The following is a 23,971-nucleotide window of genomic DNA, read 5'->3' as shown; positions in this document are numbered from 1 at the left end:
TGAAATGCAGTGAAGTATTGACCCTCTTGGGAAATGACTTCATGGGTGTAAAGTGGGACAAGCTGTAAAGGCAGTAATACAAATTAACAATTTAAATATATGGAGAAATGTACCAGATTTGACTTTTTTATTTAAATTAATAACTGCAATACATAAGGAATGTTTGGCAACCCTTAAAAAGGAGTTATAATAAAGTGGCAGGCAGGATAATAAAGCAACATTCTTAAAATACTGAAGAATATCATAATATTCAAGTTACATGCCACTTGTAACATTCAGGTCAATTATGGAAGTGTATTTAGGGGGAAATGCTAAACAAAATACTCATTCACTTGGTCCTCAAATTAAAGCGGTGTGTGAATAAAAAACATTTAACTTAAATAATTTGAGACATTATTTGATAAACAAAGATAAATATAGTGTTATTTTATATATTTAACAAACCCCTTGAAAAATACTGAAGTCCTTCTGACTGCGTGAGCCTGTATCTGTTGCCCTAAGCCCATTTTATGAGAAATGTATAAATGTGCCTATTTTGAATAGGCTCTGTAACAAAACAATCAGCAGTGAAAGTGCATTTGTCTGCTGTGGATAAATACATATGTGTTGCTCCAATCAGTGTTTCCAGCAGCCGGAGGGGACACGTGATTCAAAGTCAAATACAATTCCCATGTCTTTACAATGTAGAAACATGTGATTTAGTGCAATGTGTCTTATTTATGCGTAACAATCCTGTTCAAAATGTGGATTTATGGCACAATAATAGAATATATCAGCTTCTCTCTGCACAATTAATAAATTCCTATTGGCTGAAGTGTTTTTGTGGGATTTGTTGATACAAAAAACAATCTGGATGTAGCAGACGTGTCCTTATATTGAACATATTGTACTGTGTTTAAACAAACCTGTATTAACCGGACTGTAGAGGGGGATGGGTTGCCGGTATTTCCTCACATAATTACTGAGACAGAAAAAAGGAAAGCCCCTTTGAAATGTGTGAGGTCCTATCCTCCAACAAACTAACTGCTACAGTTCAACTTCCACAGTGTCGTCGTCCTCCTCGTTGAGGATGCTGAGGACAGTTCCCTGGATGTTGGATCTCTTTGCAGGAGGCTCCACGGGGAGGGAAAAGGGATCCGTGTCTGCTGTCTTTTCCTGATGGCTGAGGAGTTACAGGAGGTCACAGTTATTAGTATGAGCATGGTGGAGGAGATCTAATGTGTCACTGGTTTAGACATAATCAATTCACCTTGGACTGAAGCTGGACTTTCTAACTTTAGCAACTTTGGAGTCAGAAGGGCTCAACGGGCAGGGGGACTTGCATCCTTAAGGAATAAGAAAAAGACAAACATGATCTATCTGGCTGCATTAAAGGTCCCCTAGTATACTGTTTCTCATCAATATATTATAGGTATCAGATATATACACAACATGTCTCTGAAGTGTTTGGCTCCAAATACCAAACAGATCATTGCAGCATCCCATAATCCCCTCTGTTTCAGCCCTGTTTCTAAAGTGCTGATTCTCTGTCTGTTACGTTACACAAGCCAAAAAATCGTTATGACATCATAAAGTGGCCAAAATCTGATCAGCTCGTTTTCAGACAGGTTTATATAGAAATGGATCAGGACAAAAAGTGAGCGAATATTTTTTCCTGAAACTTTCGGAAGCTCAATACACAGAGGGGACACATGTGTATGTATAAAAGACATGAAAAGGTGGATTTTGCATAATAGGTGACCTTTAAGAACACAACACTTATGTGCTTGACCTGACGATTAGTTCTGGCACCTTCTAGTTTTAGTTTGGAGCGACTGGGCAGGTACTTCCTGTCAGAGCTAACGTACGACGCGGCATCCTCCCCTTCAGCTGCAGCCAGCAGGGAGGCTCGATAGTTGAGGAGCGGCTGCCAGCTCTCCTCCCTGAGGTCAATAACCTTCTCTGCTGTGTGCTTCTGCAGGTAGGAGAACCTGCACAGACAGGAACAACACTTACAGGAAGACACTTTTTAAAAACATGTTTGTAAGCCTGTATGTTTCGCGCAGCACTTACACTGTTTTCTTGTCTGGTTTGAGCAGTTTGCTGGAGAACTCACTGAGGATGGGCAGGTAGGAGAGGTACGGCGGAGTAGGTGTTTCTGCCGTCTGACTGAACTCGCTGAACACAAACTCTATGCCGTTCCTGCAAATACAAAACTCAAAATTAAGGCAGAAGAAAAAGTTAAAACAATAGTCTAGGTAATGCGACCGAGCTCCAGCTAACCTGTGGATCATGACGACACACTCACGAAACTTGAACTGGTCCCCAAAGCTGAGGGCGAAGCGCCGGGCGAGCTCTCTGATGCTGGTGAAGGTCTGGACCCCCGGGTGAGCCCCCCCGCTCTCCTGCTCACGCTTCAGACGGACCAACAGCTGAGGAAAGAGGACAAACAGGAATATTCCCATTTAAATTCAGCATCCCAGACAGGCCTAGACAGCAGCATAACACATTTCACATTAAAACAACAGAACAGAAACAAAACGAGTCCTAACACTCAATGAGCACAGTTACAGGACGTTTGTATTTACTCTACCTGCTGCAAGCAGAGCACCAGAGTGCGAGCGCTCTCTATCTTATCCATCTGTCTGGTCCGGCACATCGTCTCCTTGATGATGTCTCCAAACTCGTTGAAGTACTGGAACAAACAGGGAGAGGTTAGCTATGTAGCACATACTTGTATTAAAGGAAGGGTTTTCTTTTTCTTTTTTTTTTATTGTGCCAAGAGTTTAATTATTAGATCAAAACCTGATGATGCCAGACTGTACATTTTAAGCTACAGCCAAAAGCTGCTTAGCTTAACTTGGGAAACAGTTAACCTGACTCTGCTGGAAGGTAATACAATGTATCTACTTGCACTTCTAAAGCCTGTAATTCAAATTGAGTATGTTGTTTGTATAATATATTCAAAACTACAGTGTAAAAACACAAGCTGCTGTTTTATGACGGCTTGTTTCTTCTTGATCATTTTAAGATCTTGGGTGACTACCCAGTCCACCCCAATCTTAAAGTGATCACATACGAACAGATGTGGGTTTTTATCACCTTTGGAGTGAGCCAGACTAGCTCTTTCCAGTCATTATGCTAAGCTAACCAACGGTTGGGTATAGCTTCATATTATTACAGACATGAGAGGGGTATCAATCTAACTTTTGGCAGGAAAGCTGATTAACCTTTTTTCCAAAATGTCCTTATTTTTTAAGCTTTACCTTCATGTAGTAAATGAAGACCTCAGCTGCCATGCTCATCTCCAGAACTCGATGCACGATGAGTTTGCAGAAGGCTGCCAGCATATTTCTGCGTTTGTGTAGCTCCTCCAGCCTCTCCTCCTCAGAGTTCCCACCGACTGAGGAAGCCAGATGGAGATGAAGCGTGCGGTTGGATGTGAAGTGGTCGAGGGTGAGAAAGGGAAAGAGAGTGATTAATCATGACAAATCATATAACAGAAACTAAGAGAACAAAGCAGAGTGTTTTAGTAAGTTTGAAGACAATGGCTTTAGCAGGTGGAAATCAAAGATAACATAAGACTAGAGTTATGGTTGTGACACCATGTGGCTTCAATCTTTCACAAGGCTAATAAAATAGGCTCAGAGTTAATGGAATTTTCTCACGGAAAGAGATTGCCCTGATTTTATGATTTAACTCGGGGCCCTTACCCTCCGAGTGATCTCTGATCCAGCAGCTAATAGAAAACACTGCCTATATAACAAAACCCTTACCAGGCAAATCCAATAAAACAATCGCTTTTTATTACATGTTCGAAAAACAATAATCCTGTATTGTATTTGTTTAACATTTAAGAGATTCCCACCAGGACCGCTATTGACTTCTCTGGACGATCCCACATTTGGATGCAATATGTCTCGGAAAGTAAAGCTATTGTAAAGATAATAAAATGTTTTAGTGAGAGTCAGCCATCAATGGATTTATAGGTTTCACCTGCAGGACTTTACAAAGAAAACATTACGTATTTCCAACATGTCAATCTTGTTTGACTCATTTCAGATCAGACGGGAACACACTGCTGTCATCAATTTACAAGCAGCATAGCTTTGAAAACAAACTATAGCATCAGTTACTACAAATTAGTACAGCCAGTTTCAAAGTGAGGATATTAACAGGGTTTCCTTTGTAATTGAGGGTCACTTGTTAGGTCAGGTGGTAAAATCAGACCCAGTTTACAGTCAGCAGGCAGCTCAGCAGTCAGCTATCAGGCCTGATGTGTGGCCGTGCATTTCAGATCTGCATATCTGTACCCAGAGAACAGCTACACTGAATCACAGCTTCAGAGGGAAGGAGGCTGAGCTCCACAGAGTGAGAGTGCCATCTGCTGAGTAAACCCTGCTCTGTGTTTCTGCTGGGGGTCCCGCACACTCCTGGGTGCACACACACACACACCTATAGGAAGGCAGCTGTTCGGATGTGTGGAGTCGGACCTGCAGGATTTGTGACTCCTAACTGCATAACAGAGCGTGTCTAAAGCTTGTTTTAGCCGTGAGGATTTTCATCTTATGCTACTTTACACTTCTACTTCTAAATATTGTATATTTTTCTTCACTACATCAGTTTGCTATTTTACTTTTCAAAAATGATATATTGTTGAAATTAAACCAGTTTTTTCCAAAACGTTTGTGGCCCTTGACAAAAATAGTGTGTGCTACATTTCACATGTGTAAACCTCTAAACTTTTCACATTGTTTTATTTTAATAATTGTTCAATGCTTTAAAAAAGGTCAAATTATTATTCGTTTATCTACAGGAAAAGAGCCTAATGAGCTTGTTGAATTGTATTTGGTTCTATTAATATGCAGATATTTATGCTTGTTCGTACAAGTCTTGAAATTAAGTTTAGGTGAGCGCAGTTAAGCTGATTCATTTGAGAAACAGCCTCAGCACGTAATCATCCAGCACAGTGACGATGAAACATCTAGTTTCAGCAATAAAGCGCATAACACATTTGCACTAAGGTTAAAGGATGTAAAATAAACACTTCATGTAATCATGCAGATGTCTCACCCCCGCTCTGGCTCTCACGGTCTGGTCCAGTGAAGACGTGCAAGCACACGAAGGTGGAGAGCGCCCTCTGCAGTTTGGGACTGGGGGTGTAGAGCAGAGGCCCGAAGCAGCTGGGGTCCAACACCTGCAGCTGGAAGGAGTGAGCCGTCAGAACGTCACAGACTCCCAGGAAGGCCTGACATGGAAAATAGAGAGGACGTGAGACAAGAAAAAAGAAAAAGTTAAATGTGCCATGATTTTTAAAACATCAGTTTACCTGCTGCTGCACCCTGGGGTCAGAGCGGGAGAGACAGTGGTGACCTCGCTCACAGAAGAGACGCAGCTGGAGCCTCTGGGCCACGGCCTTCTCCTGAGAGACACACACACACACACACACACACACACACACACACACACACACACACACACACACACACACACACACACACACACACACACACACACACACACACACACACACACACACACACACACACACACACACACACACACACACACACACACACACACACACACACACACACACACACACACACACACACTACTAACTAACTACTACTACTACGTACTACGTACGTACGTACGTACTACTAACGTACTAACTACTTACGTACTTTACGTATACGTTACGTACGTACTTACTTACGACGTACGTACGTACGTACGTACGTACTACGTAACGTAACTACGTAACTAACTAACTAACGTAACTACTACACACACACACACACACACAAGCACACACACACACACACACACAGATTCAAAAACCTCACATTATCTTGCCTACAGATTTCACAAGACCATATTTACGGATCTTTTTGTATGTACAGGCACACACACAGGGCTTCAAAACAAGGCATATTGATGACAAAAGGGAAGAATTTGCCTTCAAATATGTGCATTTAGTTAAAAGAAAATTGTCATTTGATATGGGCATCTCTAGAAATACAGTCCTACTTGAAAGCTCTTTCTATTGCTTCACATACTAACACACATTATATCTTTTCATCAAGTCTCCGTATCATATTTTTTCACTATCTACTGAATATGGTATTCATTGATCTGTTAATTGTGAGGATGGTAGAATTTCAGCAATTAAAGCCTGAGATGACATCTTAAAATGTATTTTTCTGTTGCAACAACAGTCTAAAACCCAACAGTTTTATTTTAGTAGTACATTTTTAGCTTTAAAGATGACCGAACTGATTCCTGTTTATCAAATACAGTTGCTGAACAGTCAGTCAACTATTTCTGCATCCACACTTCTTATTGTACTAGTTCTAAATTCATTAATATTGTACTAGTTAAAACGTCAGCCCGAGTGCAACAGATGTAACTCACTCTGGAGGTTAATGTGTCGGTACTGGTGCTGAGGGACCAGATCATGCAGGAAGAGAGACACTGCAGTACCTCCAGCAGCACCTTCAGACATATAAAGAAGAGGGAAAGAGACACAAGACAGATTGTGGATAAATCAATCCATAACACTTGTACAAACTTGACTTTAAAGAAGCAGAGCTGGTACCTCAGGCGGTGCTCCTCCCTCACTGCTCTCCACTGACAGGAGAGGAGACAACAGCTCAAACAGGTTCCACCTGAGGAGGTTGTGACAGCTTACAAAACACAGAGAAACACAGAATGAACAGCAAATAAATACACATCACTGGCAAAATACTGTCAGCTCAAACAGCTCTCAAACCTTACTTGTGGAAAGCTCTGAGTTTCTTCAGTGTGGCTAAAATGTCTCCAGTTTTCTCCTCATCAGCGGAGAAACTGTCACCCTACAACCGAGGAATAGGAAATAATAAGTAATCGTGTCAAGTAAGGCGTTTAATTATAAGAATACAACCTGTTTGGCACCTTTTAGAATAAAAAAAAATAGTTATGTCTACTATAATATGGCTTGAAGAGTTACAAATGTGCAATAATCTCTACCAAAAAGCAAAATATAGAGAAAGATATGAAAAATGTTGAAGTATTTGTATCTCGTGACCCAAAAACATCAACCTTTCTTCGGACCCCATAAGGGGTTCCTGAAGTGTACTGTTCTTCAAACGATCTGGACTGTTAATAGGATTATGACAGACATTAAGTCTCAATCCATTCATCACCATCTCTTTGTCCCTGCAGTGTGACAGGCCCCCTCACCTTCAGCGAGCCCCCCAGCAGCTCTGTCAGCTGATCCACCCAGCTCTGCACCACAGAGTCTCTGGCGTCCCGGGCTGTGGCGCTGGAGGCCGTCCCCCCCCCACACAGACTGAGGGATGTACGGGCAGCCGCCTCCAGAACAGAGGGTCCAGCGTGGCGCTCCAAAACTGTTTCCATCTCTGCCGTCAGAGCCGATACTGCCTGAGGACGAGGAGGAATGAACTAATCATATTGATAACAGTGGGTTGGAAATACTTGGTTTTAACACGTATTGAAACTGTGTCATCCCATTCATTTGTCATAAATGCTCCCTGTGATGTGTGTGTGAGTTGAAAGCCTGTGATGCAGACCTGTGTGTTGTCAGAGTCAGGACACTCAGGGAGGAAGAACTGAGGAATCTTCATCAGGGAGGCCACACAGTCACTACTCTCTGAAAACTTCACAAACAATATCATAAAATAACAGACATTAAAATGTATTCCACAGAATATAACTATTATTATATTAGTTATTAAAGAATAAATACCTTGGATAGTAACTTTGGAAGCACCACGAGGAAGTGATCAGTGAGCTTGGTACAGTCATCATTCTGGATTTTCCTTTCCTTTGCATTCATTACCTGAAACATTCATTCCAACAGACCAGTTTATTAAAATGTCTTTTTGAGCATGTTTCAGTGGCTTACGTTACACATTAGTGATGCTACAGTTATCAGTAGCACCAGCACGTATATTTACTAAAGTACTGTTCTTAGGTACAATTGTTGCATCTAAACTGTTTTAATACTTTCCTGCTCATAAAAAAGGGAAACAATCTCCCACTGACCTTCTTTGCTCCACTCCTTCCTGCCAGTGATGGTCCCTCTGCAGCCTGACGCACCGACGCTACCAGCATCTCAACAAGCACAACTTGTTCTGCACAAGTGAGGCCTGCAGACACACACACACACACACACACACACACACACACACACACACACACACACACACACACTCTCTCTCTCTCTCTCACACACACACACACACACACACACACACACACACACACACACACACACACACACACACACACACACACACACACACACACACACACACACACACACACACACGATGATGATGAGTGCTGTAGACCTCATGCATGTGACACTATCCACTGTCTAAGGTATTTAAAGATCATTCTGCCAACAATGACACACATCCCTCTTACCTGGAGCGTGTGAGGAGGGGTCCTGCAGCAGTATGGATGTGAGAGTGGGCCAGTCCTTCAGCAGGGCTGCACCAACGTCCCACAGACTGTCCACCAGGTAAACCACATGTTTGTGCAGCTGACGACAGAGAGACATGTTACTGCTTCCAATTTCTTAAATCAAATCAACAGCCTTGAATTCAAACAGGCAGAATATTTTCACCTCAGACTCCTGGTAGAACTGCAGCAGAGCCTTCAGTCTGGATGTGTGTTGTTTATGTACCTCCTCCTCCTTATTTATTTCATCCTCAGTGTCAGATGTAGGGCCTGCAGTGTTGAGAAGCCTAAAGGAGACCAGCAACATCCAGACACACATTAAATAACAGTTTTTGAAATCAGTTTGAGTGTTTTGTATGGATGGAGGTGACCGTACCGTGAGAAGAGCAGCTCCCCTGCAGCGGCCGCCAGGGGGCGCTGTGAGGAGTAAACTAACTGGAGCAGCTGCTGGTAGTCCTCTGGACTGAGAGCATCATCTGATGTTCTGAGGAGACAGGAGTAGTTTGATGCAAATACAAACTAAGGCAAGGCAAGGCAAGGCAAGTATTTATATAGCACTTTTCAACACAAGGCAATTCAAAGTGCTTTACAAAAAATGAAAGACATTAAGAAAATGGCATTCAGTAGGAAAACTTTAAAAATGAATCGAACAACAGACTCACCTGGAGATGAGGAGCAGCAGCTTCATGGTCTGCACTGCCACCTCGTTGTCTTTATCCAGAGTCATGGAGATCAACCGGTCCTGGAACACAAACACATATACACACATATACAAATATTAATTAAAAAAATGGTTTCTGCCTTGGTTACCCACAATCCCTTAACGCAACTTTAAGCAGAATAGTTTACCTTGAAGCGGCTGGTGAACAGGTCCAGTTTAGGGAGGAGCTGAGGATCCACATATAAACCCTGCAGACCTAACACACACTTGAGACGCACATCTGGAATCTGAAACATGATGACAATGTCAGAGCAGAGACAGTTTAAAAACATTTACAAACAGAGACTTGAGTAAAGCTGAGACAACTTGCTGTGATTACTGGTTTCATAGCAAAGACGACAGACAGTCAAAGATCTATTATTCACAAAGATATCTCAGTTTTATCTTCTGATCACATCATCACACATCACATGTTTCCTGTTGTTTACCTTGTCGTGCATCATCCAGCCCATGTATTTGAGGTAGCTATCGTTGAGAAACGCAGAACTGTAGAGCTTCATCCACCAGCCCAACTCCTCCATACAGATAGAGCGGATTTCTGGAAGCACGTCGCTGCACAGACACACGTGCTCAATAAGATAAGGCACTTTGAAACCACGCTGAAACCAACCATGTCGGAGAAACACTTACCGATATCTTTTCAGGAAAACTCCTTTAAAGAGAATGTCCATCATGCTCTCTATCTCCGCTCTCTTCCCCTGCAGCTTGAGGAGCAGGAGCACAGGCACACAGTGAGGCAGACATTACTTATAGAGCAAATAGAACATCCTCAACTAGATAAACAGTGTCTTACCTCTGTGACTTTCTTCTCTATTCTCTCCTGTTGCACGTTCCTTCTCTGCCTTGTCTTCCTCTCCTGCACCTCGTACACTTTCTGACTGTTTTCAAGGCCGACGCTCAGGCTCAAAGCCACGGCAACCAGAGAGCTCAGCAGCTTCACGGCTTATCAGGGGACATCCAAACCAAGAAGCACATGTTAGTTTATTGAATGGATTGATGTTTGTGTGTGTGTGTGTGTTTTCTATTTCATTACCTGCTAGTGTGCAGGTGTGTCTGAAGGCCCGTACTGAAGAGTCTGACAGCTCTGTGAGCAGCGAGATGAGGGTGTTCATCAGGTAGCTGTCGAAAATGACGCTGTGCTGACACTGAGAAACCAGCACCGACATAAAGTCGCAGAACTCAGAGGAGAACCAGCGGGCCTCCGGTCCAGACTGTATCAGAGGATACTCCACGTTATCCTAAAGAGAGAGGAGGGAGGAAAATAAAAGAGAGTAAAGACCATGAAGGGCAGAAATGATTTAGTTCATCAGGTTAGAGAAGATACTCACAGAGGACTGAGCGGGGGAGAGCGCAAAGGTGTTCATAATAAAGAGACTAAAATACGGAAGTCTTAAATAGTATTACTGTCAACCTAAAGACAGGAGAGAAAACTATTGGATGGATCACTTCTGTAGTTAGGGTGATGGGTACGTTTATTTCAAATATGATTGTATTTAATATAGGAAATCCAATTAGGTGACATGTTGATCACTGTTATAAAACTGATTGAAGACACAGTGGGGCGATTAAATAATGAATGAGAAGCTCCGATATAGAAAGGTCAGAGCAGTAAATGTCAGGACAAATCCATAAAGCAGGAGGTTCTACTGACTGTGTCCAGAGGCCATGTGACTGTGAGGATCCACGGGAAGGCCAGAAACTTCTTATACTGCAGACCAGAAACCTGAAGCACACACAGGCAGACTGTTTCAGATCAAGGGGTTGAATCTGATGAAAACACAGGAGGAAACACAGATGGAAGACCTTTTACCTCGTCCAGCTCCTCCACCATCTTACTCCTGAGCTCACTGTCCTCTCCGCTCTGACACATCTCTGCTGTGACCACACCTGGAGAGACACGGGGGGAACATGCACCTGATGTTGTGTATTCTTAATGCGTGTGTGTGTGTGTGTGTGTGTGTGTGTGTGTGTGTGTGTGTGCGTGCGTGCGTGCGTGCGTGCGTGAGTGCGTGCGTGCGTGCGTGCGTGCGTGCGTGCGTGTGTGTGTGTGCGTGTGTGTGTGTCTGCTTGCCTTTGCATCCCGAGCATTGGATGAAGAAGCTGATGAGATCGAGGAGAGAAGTGTCTCTGTTCTTCTGGTAAGCCTCGATCCAATCGTCAATCACCGTCTGCTCAGGCATCATAAGAGGCAGATTGTGTTTTTACTGTTTATTAATTTGTATAATTAGTATATTCAAGTCTTTTAATAATTTGGGTAAGTTTATTCTTTTTAGTTATTTTTGAAAAAAACTCTCTGCTGAAACCAAAAATAAGTCTTTATTATAGATCAAAGGTGAACCAAAACATTTGTATTTGTATTTTACCGTGAGTAAAAGAATTCCCAGGCCAAGACAGGAAGCATAACAAATAACACATACTTTTTGTATATTGAAGTTGTATAGGTAAAAAGAGCTTTATAAATAAAGAAAGAAACATAAATAGTAGTCCAGCACAGACACAGTACTAATGTTTGTGTGCATGTTGCTTGCATTACATCTGAGATAAATAAAAAAGGTCTGACCTTTAAATGTATTAGTTTATTCCAAACATGGCAATTATTATAAAACAAAACATGTACACGGAGCAAGGAGAAGAAAATATTATATTACTAACACAATAAGATTTAAATAAGACAGTCTAGAGCAGAAGCCAATCTTCCATGTGAGAGTGATCTGGTCTCACCTGCATGGCGCTCCGGCCCATGGTGAGCACCTGGAACAGGGTGACGGCCTCCACGTGTTCGCTGCCTCCTGCTCTGCTGCTGCCACTGGCTTTAGCACGTTTGCGCTTGACATTCTCTGAGCCTGTGTGTGCTCTTTTTCTCCGTCTCTGCGGGTAAAAAAAAAAGCACTGATAAAGCAGTAATCATGAGTTTTTAATCAACAAGCCAAAAACAAATATCTGAATGACAAACTCCTCTGTGTAAGCACTGTTCTTTGAAGAGTCAAGATCCAAATTCAAGAGTCAGTCAGACTCCAGGCGGTTCACTCCTCCAGCTGGGCACTAATGAGCCTTCTCACTGTAATAGCTTTCCTCATATTGTCATACTGCTTTTCTACCATTATTCGTCTGCTGATCATTTGCTATCAGACCTTAGACCCTGCTTGTTTAATGATGAACAGAGAAACACCTACCGCACTCTTTTGTCTGTTCTCATTCCCCGACTCATCTTCTGATTGATTGACAGCTGCGGAGGAGTTCGCCTCATCATGAGAGTTCTTCCTGGGAAACCAAAACATTCATTTCTAATGACTTGAATAGAAAATCTAATTCTTGTTTATAGTTATGTTGCTTAATGTATCTGCTATACTTTGATTTTCATGAAACATGATCAACTTATTAAATATAATGACTTTTTATGTTTGAAATGCCCCACATACTGTTAAACACTAATAACATGCTTACAAATCATTGCTAGTGGAGAAAACAAAAAACTATAAAAGTTATCATCTTTGTGGACCTTGAAGGCTCCATATTTTTATTCTGAAAAAAGTGTTTGGTTATATTTTTTATACTTGAATTACAATTTGAAGAAGAGTAAATGTTATGCCCCCACTTTAGAGGATACAAAAAACCTCTTACCTCTGCTTTGAAGCCCTGGTTGCAGCTGAAGCTGTGGGCTCTGGTATCATCTCCTTCTCAGATCTTTACACAGAGTTCAGGTGAGTGACTCTCCATCTGGACACAGTGGTGATGAAGTAGAGTAAAGATATTTCAGACAGTTTGCTCAACCCAAATCATGGAAACGTTATCAATACGAAACCTTTACCTGTAAACAGAAGGTTGCCATACTTATATATCTCGGGTCAATTTTTAACATTTGGAGGGGTTGCAGGGTGTCTATAATGTAGGCATGACGAAAATATACATTGCATGCCCGTCTCCGCAGAGAGGAGCTCACAGGGGATTTAAAAGAGTTGCTTAAAGACACTACGGCAGAGAAGCTATTTGAGCCCCTTGAAGTCTTCATAGACAACTTCAAAACACAGTCTGCCATCCTGCGACCCTGCTACATTACACATATTTTATTTGAAAACTAAAACATAAGTTATGATTTACCGAAGTAGCCCTGTTGTGTGTACATTGTAACAGAGGTGAGTGACGGATAAACACACAGACAGGTCGGTCGCATATCCTCAGTTTTTCAAACTTACCCTCTTCACATTGATTCATCCTTCCTTGATGGTATTTAAAATGCAAAATATGTCATATTAAAACATTTCAAACACTTTCCACCACGAATATCGTCCTTATTTCCACCAAGCTCTCACAGTCAAGTTGTCGAACAGCCTAACAGCATTCTGATTGGCTGGAAAATGAAATCGAACGTATGTGGTTGGTTGTTCTGACGTGTCAGTCAGACTTTAGTCCCTCCCCTGGAGGTTTGGTTTTCTACATACCTTAGCACTGAAAACATCTGTAGCACGCATCAAATATGAGGTAATCTGCAGACAGGAGTCATTATTTACAAAAAATTGAGAAAGGCCCTTTTTGTTTAATTTCTGCTGTTATTCGAGTGGAAACATATGTTACTGTAGCCCAGTCTGTGCCGTATATTGTACTTTATCAGACTTTTTATTTTTAATTCAGAACGGAACTGTCTGGTATTTCCTGATTTAATATTTTTTGAAAGAATTGAACAGCAGGAGGCGCCCTTTACTTAAAATAAGTGAAGAGTAATCCTAAAAATAACAATTATTGTTGCTATTGTTTGGCACACATTTAAAACCACATTATATATATTGAAAGAAAACAAGAAATGTCTGTCAGGAAAGGTACAGAAAGAAATAACATATTTTTCAATATTTAACTAAAAATAATTACATTAGAAATTACACAAAAAAAGCAGACCAGAAAAACTAACCAATGAAATACATACAAATGCAAACACATCACCCTATTGCATTACATTTTATTATTCCACTTTAGGTTAAAAAAAAGAAGTAATTGTAACAGTAGTGCAAGAAGGGATTCAACAAGCTTACATTCATTTTCAAATAACTGACTCATCATAGTGACTAAAATGGATCACATTCAAGAGAACGATTAAAAAAACCTATATGATTTGTAAATGAAGTAGGCTATCCAATCCCACATGAATCAGTTTAGCACCTTTTCACAGTCATAACAACATCAGTTCATTCAGAAGCTCCTGGAGAGATCTGCAGCATCACAACGTCAGGATTCACAGACACAGAGGCATCGTTCAGGGAAGTCAGGACAGGAACTGGGACACGAAGCTCACGGCCTGGTGAAGGTCTTCTGTCAGCTCCTCCGGTAGCGTCAACACCAACGATGTTAAACTTTGAGTAAGTTCTAATATCCTACACAGAGAACAGAATATGGTTGTTATTAGAAAGTTGCTGCATTGCTCTGTGAAGTGTCATCACTTATATATGATGAGTTCAAAGGCGCACAATAGCTACAACATAGTTTAGGCAATTAAAATCTTTGTCATAGGCTATTCCAACAGTGCAACATCCAAAATACATGTAAAGAAAAATACATAACAAAATAGACATACTGGTGCAGGTAAGTTGCAGGCGTAAGAACAACAAATACATATAATATAAAATACGATTAAACAGAATGTAAAATACAGTAGAATAAATACTGTAATAATATATGGAGATGTGGAATAACAAGTGTAGAGTTGAACATTGTATTATATTGGCTGTGGGATAAAACTGTGCCTGAGTCATATAGTTCCCATATTTATTTATATTGTTTTACTTATTTCTGTTTTACATGTATATAGTTAACTTGTACGACTTCTAATGGCTTAAGTATATAGTATATTGTATTGTTGAAGGAACTTTCGACTGTGGATTTGCATTGCCAACAGCGGCACTGTAGCTGTTGTGAATATGGCAATAAAGTCTTAAATATTGCATCTTGGATTTGACTCACCAGTTGATGTAGTTCGCAGCCAGCTGAGGTTCGTGCCGCGAGCCTTCCTCCACCAACAGAGACTGTTTCATCTGTTTGAAGTTTGCCTCAATGTCTTTCTTTATTTCAGAGAAAGCCTGAATTCCTCTGAAAGAGCTCAGGACTAGCTGCAAAAGAACAACAACAAATAGCACAACACTTTTAGTGGAATGCATAACAGGAAAAGCTAGGGGAAAATAAAAGATTTATTCTACATACATATATAACCGAGAGCTGGTGGGCAATGTATTTATGACTTCCAAGGTGTCTGATATCTTCCTCCAGCTGTTGACTCAGCACCAGGAGCTGGTTCAGTTTGGCGATGTGGAAGAAGTATTCTATAAAAGAAACAAAGGCTCACGTTGGCAAAATATGTGGTTTACAAATACAGGTGTAGTGGTGTAATGAGGACGAAACATTGTTATCGTTTCAACTGCAATGTGAACATAAAAGTGAGGAGAGAACATACATTTTCACCTTGATACAACCAGCGATGGCGAAAAAGTTAGTTACTTAAAAAATAGTAATACCACTGCGAAAAATATGAAGTTCTATGTATAATCAGCTTCTAAAAAAATTTTTTTTCCCAAATTGGGATCAATAAAGTACCATCTTATCTCTTATCTTATCTTCTTCCTTCTCTTACCGTCCATCGGAGGCCTCTCCAGCATGTCCACTGGGCTGCCTTGAATGAGAAACACCTCAACACGAGGGAACATCACTGACAGACCCACCATGTCCAGGTAGTCCTGATGAAACAGAAGAACATCCTGATTTCTGGTACAGCATTTCACAGTTACGTTGAATTGCATTCTCATAACATTATAATGGAATAATGTGATGTAAACAATTTCAAGTCATGCCAAAAACGACCTGTTTATATTGACAATGTGAATTAGATACCTCCAGCTGTGGCATAGGCTTTGGTAGATGTTCAAGGCACTGCAGCATCTGGTCAAGAATCTCTGATCCTTGAGCCTGGAAAGTGTCTGACTCCTCTGGACTGCAGCCTTGTCCTAACTGCTCCTGGAACTGTGACATAGATAATATGAAAAATAATGTCACAGACAAAACTGAGGATTTTTCTATACAGGATGTTTTGAAATGCATGAACAGTAGGGAAGACTTCACAATAGACTTTAAATAGTTTGTAAATCTTTATGTGTTGGTACATAATCATGCTAAAGCTAGCAGTGACGTCAAGTCAAATGCTGTGTTTGAATGCTGTCATATATTTCAGAGATTGGAAATGGGATAGACTCACCAGGACATGAAACATATGTAAACAGATACAGGTTTAATGGTTACAGTATGTGTTGTGCATTGGTTGTTGGGTTATTCATTAGGATAAACCCCTTGAGATGAGCAATCTGGCATTCAGAGGGGACATAACGTACAATACAGACAAAGGGAATACAAGGAAATGCAAAGAAACAAGCATCACAAAAAATAAACAATAATTGAAAATGAATTGTAGGTAAAACACAGCTTGATTTGAACCAAAGTTAATAGAATATTATTTTTATTTTGCTTCCTTTCAGCTTCATATGCTTGACTTTTACTTGACAATTAGTCAAAAACTGATACAACTATTGAGAAAGCAGAGGATTTACATGTAAAATGTATCAGCTGTGTGGAAACAATGCATGTATTCTCCAGTGATGTACCTGCTGCATCTGAGCCCTGACGAGGAGGTCCAGCTGCCCGCAGAGACACAGCATCTCCAGGCCCACCTGCTCTGGACTCAGATGGACCGGCATCAGGGGTCTCTTCACCTGTAGCTCCACTGACCACACAGCAGATAAATCACAAGTCTGTCTGACATCTCCTCCCTTTTTCCTTTACTGTTTCATCAATAGACACAAATTCCCAGGGGGCACCCCCACCATCTATTGATGTGTGTGTCACTGTCCTACAGGTCCCAGGGAGGCTGGAGATAAGGACTTTAGGGGAGTGGTCAGTGTGTTGAAATGAGACAGAGCCTGCACTCTTTCAAGATGCAAAGACAACACAAGTAATATGACAACATAACACTGCTGAAACCTGGAATAAAAGGAGCGTGTGATGCTGGGACTTACCTCTAAAAGCTTCATGATAACCGCACGGCTGACAGAGCGGCTCCGTTGTGCTCACTGCCATTTCTGACTTCAACCGGCTGTGAATACCTCAATATTCTCCTAAATGTACCCAGAAGCCATACGAAGCTCGTAAAAGCTAAGTTAACAGCCTAGTTGAGATGTAGAGAATAATAAATAAGGGTCTATTTATCTTATGGCATCTTGACGGAAGTATACAGTATCGCAAGGGGTGCGTTCGCGACTCTAACGTTCATCCGGGTCGAATGAAAGCCGATGGTGTTTCTTCATCCGTAATTCATCGTTTTCCTGCAGGTGTCGATGCTCACACACAGCTGCGATGCAAATAATACATCCTTTATACCCGGAGGATCCATGAAAAATAATAACAGACAATGCCCACGCCCTTTGCAACAACAGCCGTGCAGTAAGACTGTGATTTGCAGTTTTGAACGCCCCCTCAGCCCCCTCCACACACACAGAGCCTTTCTGCATGATGTCATGCTTTAAGGATGGAGACCACAGCATCACTTGGTGAGGATGCAGAGCTGTTCTTTACAGGACTAGAGCCACGATAAATGTTACTGAACCAGGAATAAAACCAAGAATAAAAAGAGCACAAGAAACACACTTTAAAGAAACTGTGAAGTCTGTGTCTTACTCCTATGTAAGAGAGAAGATGGGGCCCTTAGCACATCTGTGCTCAGGTGTCCCATTGTCTCATAATATGGCCATGACTCAAGTAGGCCTACTGTACTTACTTTAAAGGTCCCCCATTATACTTTTTTTCATCAATATATTATAGGTCTCAGATATATACAAAAATGTCTCTGAAGTGTTTGGCTCGAAATACCAAACAGATCATTGTAGCATCCCATAATCCCCTCTGTTTCAGCCCTGTTCCAAAAGTGCTGATTCTCTGTCTGTTACTTTAGATGAAAATAAGCTGCCTCTCCCCGCTGAGATATTTGGTTAAAAATAACCTTTTTCTCCCACGAAAGTCCCTGCTCTCTAGCAGAGACGGAAAAAGGTTCTCATGAACTCATTTTAGTTCCGGCTCTTTTTGGTGTGAACTCGACATTTCGGAACTATATCGGAACTAAAGTGGGAAAAGTACTGCGGTGTGAACGCGCTTAATGGTGCTCTAGGAGGAGATTCAGGGGATAAGGTGGGGGGGGCTACCTTGGTTGGATCTTGGCTAATGGTTACACAAGCCAAAAAATCGTTACGACATCATAAAGTGGCCAAAATCTGATCAGCTCATTATCAGACAGGTTTTTATATAAATGGATCAGGACAAAAACAGAGAGAATCTTTTTTCCTGAAACTTTCAGAATCTCTTCACACAGAGGGGACACATGTTTATGTATAAAATACATGAAAAAGTGCATTTTGCATAATAGGTGACCTTTAAATACCAAATATAATGAAAGGAAAATACTTCAGTCAACAGCATCTTTCCCAAGGTTGCCCCTAATTCTTGTTATTTTCATTATTGATTGATCCACCTATTATTTTTGGAATAGTGTGTAGATGAATATTTAAAACCTAACAATGAGGAACCAAGAAGCATTTGGCATTTTTACTGTAATATTACCTGTATTCGCTAATCAATGTTTGCTTTCTGCCGATATATTTAATGATTCAATTGTTTGATATAATAAAGGTGGAAGTAAAAGTGCAATGTACTTAAATGGAGCAGTGCTGAAAGTGCTTTTATATTTAAACCTGATGGAGTTCAAGCTTGGTGAAGATCGAGTATTTTAAAGTGAAAAGTGTAATTCTACGTTTTGATAATCTATGTACATTTTTTGACAATAGTGCCATATCACTGTTACTTTGACTCCAGTACATGATCTGAATATTTAAGTATTTGCTAGTGGAAGATCTTCAAAGCACAAACCAACTCTGGGCTTGGTTTATTAAATAGCAAAGTCAGACAGGAAGTCTCCATTCTTCAACCAGGACTCAAAATGGGTCTTAATAAAATACAACTGGCTTATAAAGTTTGTCACAGTTTTACAGTATCCAAAGGGAAAGTTTGAAATAAAAATGCAGAGGTCTCGACAAAGTAAAGGCAAGAAAACATTTAAATAGTGCGCTAAGGAATATATCTCCTGATACTATAATAATATCAGTCTGGCGTTATAAAAAGAAAAGAAAAAAGAATGAAGTCAATTCTATAGCAAAAATCTAACTCACCTGATTCCTTATAACACTTAAATTTACAACAATATACATATTTTTGTAAACAACCTTAATTTCAATAGATAATCTTGTTTACAAGTGCATCTGGAGAAAAAATAACATTTATATCCTTTTGCATTAAATGCCCCCCCCTTGTCCATGATTTACCTCAATAGCAAATCTTGTTGTGAGCTTCTATCAAGAATAAAGACTGTGGTCCACAGCTGTACAAATTAAAATGTTCCATAACAGCAATTATACACAAGGTCAATAGTCCAATGGCTGAAGCAGAGAAGACACATGCTGGATTTTGACATCTTGGGACCACAGTTGTTACTCTCCGTTTGGACCCGTCCTCGGTCTCAAACGGGACTCCGGTTGGACTCCAGTAGTCTGATTTGTTCTTGTTTCTACTGACGAGTGCCGGGGGGTAGAGCGAGGTTGGCCATCAGCTCGTGAACAGAAGCAAATATCGTACACTCACCTGAGAGAAAGATAGAAAATACAGAGTGTTAATGACAAGCAATGACATTTAGTGGCAGGTTTAGATGACACTGACTATTCAGTTGATATTAGTTTCAGTTTAGTTAAATGATAAAAAAAATTCAGTTAAGTCATTTATTAAGTGTTCATCAGTGTGAAAGTCTCACCCTGTCTGGCGGGGTGCAGTTCGTTAAACCTCTTAAGGATATTAGAGACCATGAGGGCCGCCGCCCCCGAGGAGCTGTGCTGTCTGGGGATGTCGGCCTGCTGAGTGAGGCCCGTGGCCATGTCGTACACAATGGGGACGATGATGCTCAGGGGGTCCTGGGGCACCGGGATACGCTGAGTCAGCTGCAACTGGAAGGCACAACAGACACAGGGTCAGGTTGCTTCAAATGATGCTACACAAGTATAGGTGTGTGCTTGTTGCAGAGAGATGAGAGTGAGGCTCTGCTGAGACTTACAAAGAAGAGCATCTTTGACTTGAGCACCACAGCGATGGTCCCAGGAGGGGCGATGGGGGGAGCACTGGGAGGGATGGTGAGACAGAACTGCACATTCCACTTCAGCTGTGAAGCCTGGTCAGGGAACTGCAGAGAAATCATATTCATATTTATAACACCTTTCAAACACAGAGAGAATTCTTATTGTGTTTATGTAAGGCCAAAACATAGTAGGTACATAGTACAGATCTTAACTACAGAGCAGTACATAGAGGCAGGCTCATCGGAGCATATAGTGTACTTGTGCTATAGCTTTGTCACAATGTTTCTACAGCTATTTGACACTTAGTGCAATCAAATGCCCTAATCATTTAGCATATGCATAAAGTCGTATACTTTCTGTGTAAAGATGAAGTAGCAATTGTGTTGTTGTTTTCCCTATAGATCAAAATACACCCAAACTGAAAAGGTTCATATACAATCATGATTCAATACATGCTACTTTGTCTCTTAAATAAGAAACAGCTCCCCACCAGTTCCATCTTCATGATGCGCACACAGTCTCTCAGGATGTTGGTGGGCGCCCCCAGCAGCTTAGTGAAGGCATTCAGAGTGTTGTATTTGAAGGGAGGACCAGCAACCTAGAAAGATGAATCAATGGAATAACAACAACATGAGTGCAGGGCAGGCATGACTTCCAAAGTGTCCTTAATCACAGGTCGGAATTGTGTGTTGATTTTAAATGAAGCACTAAACTGCTACCACGTCTTACATATAAGAACATTTGCTGCTCATGCTTACCCTTGTCTCGAAGAACTTCTCCAGGACCTGAAGCTCCTCCTGGGTCCAGGGACCTGCGTTTTCTGGAGTGACTTTGAGCTGCAGTGTCTGGTAGTTCTTTGGGTTGAGAGCCACGCGGCACTTGAGTACCTCCGTCTTGAACATGATCACCCCCGGCTCATTAGAGTTCACAATAGATAACTGGAGGAGAGTTGGTAGAGAAGGGGAAGTTAGAACAGTCAGTTAGTTAGTGTAACAAAATGAAAACGAACACAAGACTTGTCTCTCCAAATGAGTGCAATTCTTACGGTGGCTTCCTGCTGGATGATCCTCTGTAGGTGCCGTCTCATTATAACTGAACCCAGAAAACGCTCAAGAGGAGAGCAGAGGTAGCTACCAGCCAAGCCGGGCACCAGGCAGGGAGTGGGTGAGGGGAGCAGAAGCACATGCAAGGCATTGTGGGTGAGGATGGTAGGAATGGAAGCAGCCCAGGGGCGCTGAGGTAGCTTGCGGGGTGGAGGCATACTGGAAGGCATAACCTGTGAACCTAAAACAAAGAGGGAGAGGGAAAGCGATGTTTTAGAGAAAAAAAAATTCAATATTTTCAATAGTGCTTCATTTATTTATGGTAAAGTCTTAACCTATAGCGTGTTTTACCGTCAAAACAAAATACAGAAGGGCCAAATTATTTGGAAAGGATCACCTTGTTTTGTTACATTATTTGTCCACCAGAGATGACAGGTCACTTTTTCAAATGTAAGATATCTTGGTTGCAATTAGAGATGTCCCGATCCAATCACGTGATCGGGGATCGGAGCCGATCACGTGATTTTCAAAAGATCGGAATCGGGAGGAAAAAAATCGGGGATCGGGATTTTTTTTTTTTTAAATACTTTTTTTAAGATTTTGTATTCAATGTTACAAAACAAAAATGACCATGTTCAAGTCTTAAAGTCATCCTGAGGCCTTAGTTTTGGTTTCAAATTACAGAACATCATGTATGTGTTGCTTCTTTGGGGCTTGTTTTCATAGACCTGGTTGCTTATTTCTCTCAAATCTGGCAACAGAGTGGGCAGGGCGCAGTGTCTAATTGTAGCAGTAAGCTAACGAGTACAGAAAGCTTTATTTTGTTTTGATCCAATGCTGCACAACTGAACTGATCCAATGCTGCTGTGAAAGAAAGAAGCTATATCCACGTTGGATAGAATATCCAATTTAAATAAAAAAATAACCTTAAGGGACAACTTGAATGCTTTTTTTTCTCTTAATGCATTGCATAAAGATCGGATCGGGAAAAATCGGTATCGGCAAATTGTCACAATCAAATGATCGGAATCGGATCGGGAGCAAAAAAAGGTGATCGGGACATCCTCAGAAGGTGTGTACTATCTGCCATACAGATAAAGATTACAAGTCCTCTAAGTCCCTGCGCAAATCCATTATATAACTAACTGCCCTCGACCAATAGCAAAGTCAACCGTATAGTAGCACCTCTAGAACTAGCAAACGGGCACCCTAAAAGGGAAGCGAGCTACATTTGTCGGAATAGAACGGGGGACTAAACCAAGTTGTCGAAGGTCGGAGTTGTGGGACATTAAGTCCAACTCTCCGGAGAGCATTATGACACGACAGGGACTTCTCGACAATGCCACACACTCCTGCGTCTGTCCTTCACCACACAACCCGTTGTAACTTCGTAACTAAAGAGTTTTGTCAATAAAACCAAATGTCCGACGTGTCTTCGATCAAGGGTAACACAAAGACTCCATTGTCACCTCCCGGAAAATCTCGTCTACTTGACAACGATTTACGTAATATGTTCTGACAAAATGAGTCTACAAAAAGCCATACTACCACGAAAAGGAAAAATGATTAAAGGTCAAAAGGACCTTCGACATTGAAAGATTATATTAGCGGAATTTTGCGGTTGCAAAAAGTATAGATTATGCCTTCGACAACTGTTCACAGAACATACTGACCTATTAGGAAAATTCATCTAAATCTCAAAACGTTACACGTACTTAATTACAATGGGGAAACAGAATCTAACGGAAAAGAAAATTCTACAAACACGTAGTTAAATTGATGGTGAATTTTGAATACACGAAAGAACAGGAAAATACTTGGTCTAACCCTCTATGATAGCGACGAGTGCTTGGTGACCAGTTCGTACAATTACGTAGAAAAGGTAATGCTCGATAAAACGACAACCTAAAAGATAGCAGAAATATAAATAATCGGACAATGACCGAAAAGTAATTGACGAACCAAAGACGCAAAAATTCACAATGAGATACTTGGTCACCAATTATTACTTTTACCTTTACAACAATTGCCCGTTTTCAAGTATACGTAAAATCTCCAACACCTTTAGTCATAGTTTTCTGGTCTCAGCAAGTCGACCCAAACAGTATTCTTAAAGAGTTTGACTGGCCCGCCACCTACTTCATCTAAACCCACTCACTTGTATCTCTAGCTTGGTTGTAGATTAGTGAAAACCATCTTATAACGTCAGTGAACGAATTGCTGGAAACTTCAAAAGAAAACCTCATTTCGGTCACCACACTACAGAAATTTTTGTATCTCTTCTTTGCCACTTTCGCTAGTCAACATAATCGTTTTGCAATTAGAACCCTCGAAAATTTCAGCAAAAACAAACTTCAAAGTCAAGCCTATCGACAAATCGGGTACAAAAACAAACACACGCCGTCAGTCCACGGACATGCCCCCCCCCATAAAAAGACTTTGTAACTACAGTATCTCTTGTAAACTTGGGGGGAAGTCGAACCACAAAATGTGACTAGAAGTTAGTCCGGTTTTAATTATTTAACAATGAAGTAAAAGGCCCACTCTTGATTCCTACAAAA

General features: G+C 41.1%; 3 protein-coding genes across 5 annotated transcripts in view; all 3 read right to left on the bottom strand.

Moving 5' to 3' along the window:
* Positions 1–533: 533 nt before the first annotated feature.
* On the bottom strand, positions 534–13,480 carry LOC104960514 (cohesin subunit SA-2). 3 transcript variants are annotated; one of them, XM_010788588.1, is made up of 32 exons: positions 13,363–13,480; positions 12,791–12,886; positions 12,343–12,430; positions 11,891–12,037; positions 11,241–11,337; positions 10,980–11,056; positions 10,821–10,892; positions 10,203–10,407; positions 9,963–10,111; positions 9,800–9,873; positions 9,598–9,721; positions 9,298–9,396; positions 9,111–9,190; positions 8,825–8,932; positions 8,615–8,735; positions 8,413–8,530; positions 8,029–8,132; positions 7,730–7,822; positions 7,554–7,640; positions 7,204–7,404; positions 6,760–6,836; positions 6,581–6,668; positions 6,397–6,477; positions 5,309–5,401; positions 5,053–5,227; positions 3,246–3,382; positions 2,573–2,674; positions 2,263–2,411; positions 2,053–2,181; positions 1,792–1,970; positions 1,250–1,325; positions 534–1,162 (listed from the first exon to the last, which is right to left on the bottom strand). In XM_010788588.1, the coding sequence occupies exons 2-32, from the start codon at positions 12,838–12,840 to the stop codon at positions 1,027–1,029; spliced, it is 3,516 nt and encodes a 1,171-aa protein (XP_010786890.1). In that variant the 5' UTR covers positions 12,841–12,886; positions 13,363–13,480; the 3' UTR covers positions 534–1,026. The 3 variants fall into 3 exon arrangements, with proteins under 3 accessions (XP_010786890.1, XP_010786891.1, XP_010786892.1); XM_010788589.1 differs by having other exon boundaries at positions 9,800–9,867; XM_010788590.1 differs by lacking the exon at positions 534–1,162 and having other exon boundaries at positions 1,792–1,954.
* A 624-nt stretch (positions 13,481–14,104) lies between these two features.
* On the bottom strand, positions 14,105–17,662 carry LOC104960513 (uncharacterized). The gene is made up of 7 exons (XM_010788587.1): positions 17,215–17,662; positions 16,804–16,922; positions 16,040–16,168; positions 15,783–15,885; positions 15,356–15,474; positions 15,119–15,264; positions 14,105–14,532 (listed from the first exon to the last, which is right to left on the bottom strand). The coding sequence occupies exons 1-7, from the start codon at positions 17,273–17,275 to the stop codon at positions 14,424–14,426; spliced, it is 786 nt and encodes a 261-aa protein (XP_010786889.1). The 5' UTR covers positions 17,276–17,662; the 3' UTR covers positions 14,105–14,423.
* A 1,434-nt stretch (positions 17,663–19,096) lies between these two features.
* med14 (mediator complex subunit 14) overlaps positions 19,097–23,971 on the bottom strand; it is a 17,426-nt gene continuing 12,551 nt past the window's right edge. Inside the window, 6 exon segments of the mRNA XM_010788586.1 lie at positions 19,097–19,882; positions 20,049–20,238; positions 20,346–20,471; positions 20,858–20,965; positions 21,126–21,305; positions 21,413–21,651. Coding sequence (XP_010786888.1) covers positions 19,809–19,882; positions 20,049–20,238; positions 20,346–20,471; positions 20,858–20,965; positions 21,126–21,305; positions 21,413–21,651 — 917 coding nt within the window. The 3' untranslated portion in view covers positions 19,097–19,808.

Source organism: Notothenia coriiceps, unplaced genomic scaffold, assembly GCF_000735185.1.
Source record: "Notothenia coriiceps isolate Sejong01 unplaced genomic scaffold, NC01 NC01_scaffold00031885, whole genome shotgun sequence".
Lineage (NCBI taxonomy): Eukaryota > Metazoa > Chordata > Actinopteri > Perciformes > Nototheniidae > Notothenia > Notothenia coriiceps.
The sequence above is the reverse complement of the archived record's forward strand: the minus strand, read 5'-3'. Positions and strand labels throughout refer to the sequence as shown.

Coding starts and splice junctions, on each gene's coding strand:
- LOC104960514 (XM_010788588.1), bottom strand. CDS start 12,840: ATGATACCAGAGCCCACAGCTTCAGCTGCAACCAGGGCTTCAAAGCAG. Junction 8,133..8,412: donor CCCCTCCTCACACGCTCCAG/GTAAGAGGGATG, acceptor GTGTGTCTGCAG/GCCTCACTTGTGCAGAACAA. Junction 2,675..3,245: donor TCTTCATTTACTACATGAAG/GTAAAGCTTAAA, acceptor TGTTTGTTCCAG/TACTTCAACGAGTTTGGAGA.
- LOC104960513 (XM_010788587.1), bottom strand. CDS start 17,275: ATGGCAGTGAGCACAACGGAGCCGCTCTGTCAGCCGTGCGGTTATCAT. Junction 15,475..15,782: donor GGAGAGGCCTCCGATGGACG/GTAAGAGAAGGA, acceptor TTTCTTTTATAG/AATACTTCTTCCACATCGCC. Junction 15,265..15,355: donor ACCAGCTCTCGGTTATATAT/GTATGTAGAATA, acceptor GTTCTTTTGCAG/CTAGTCCTGAGCTCTTTCAG.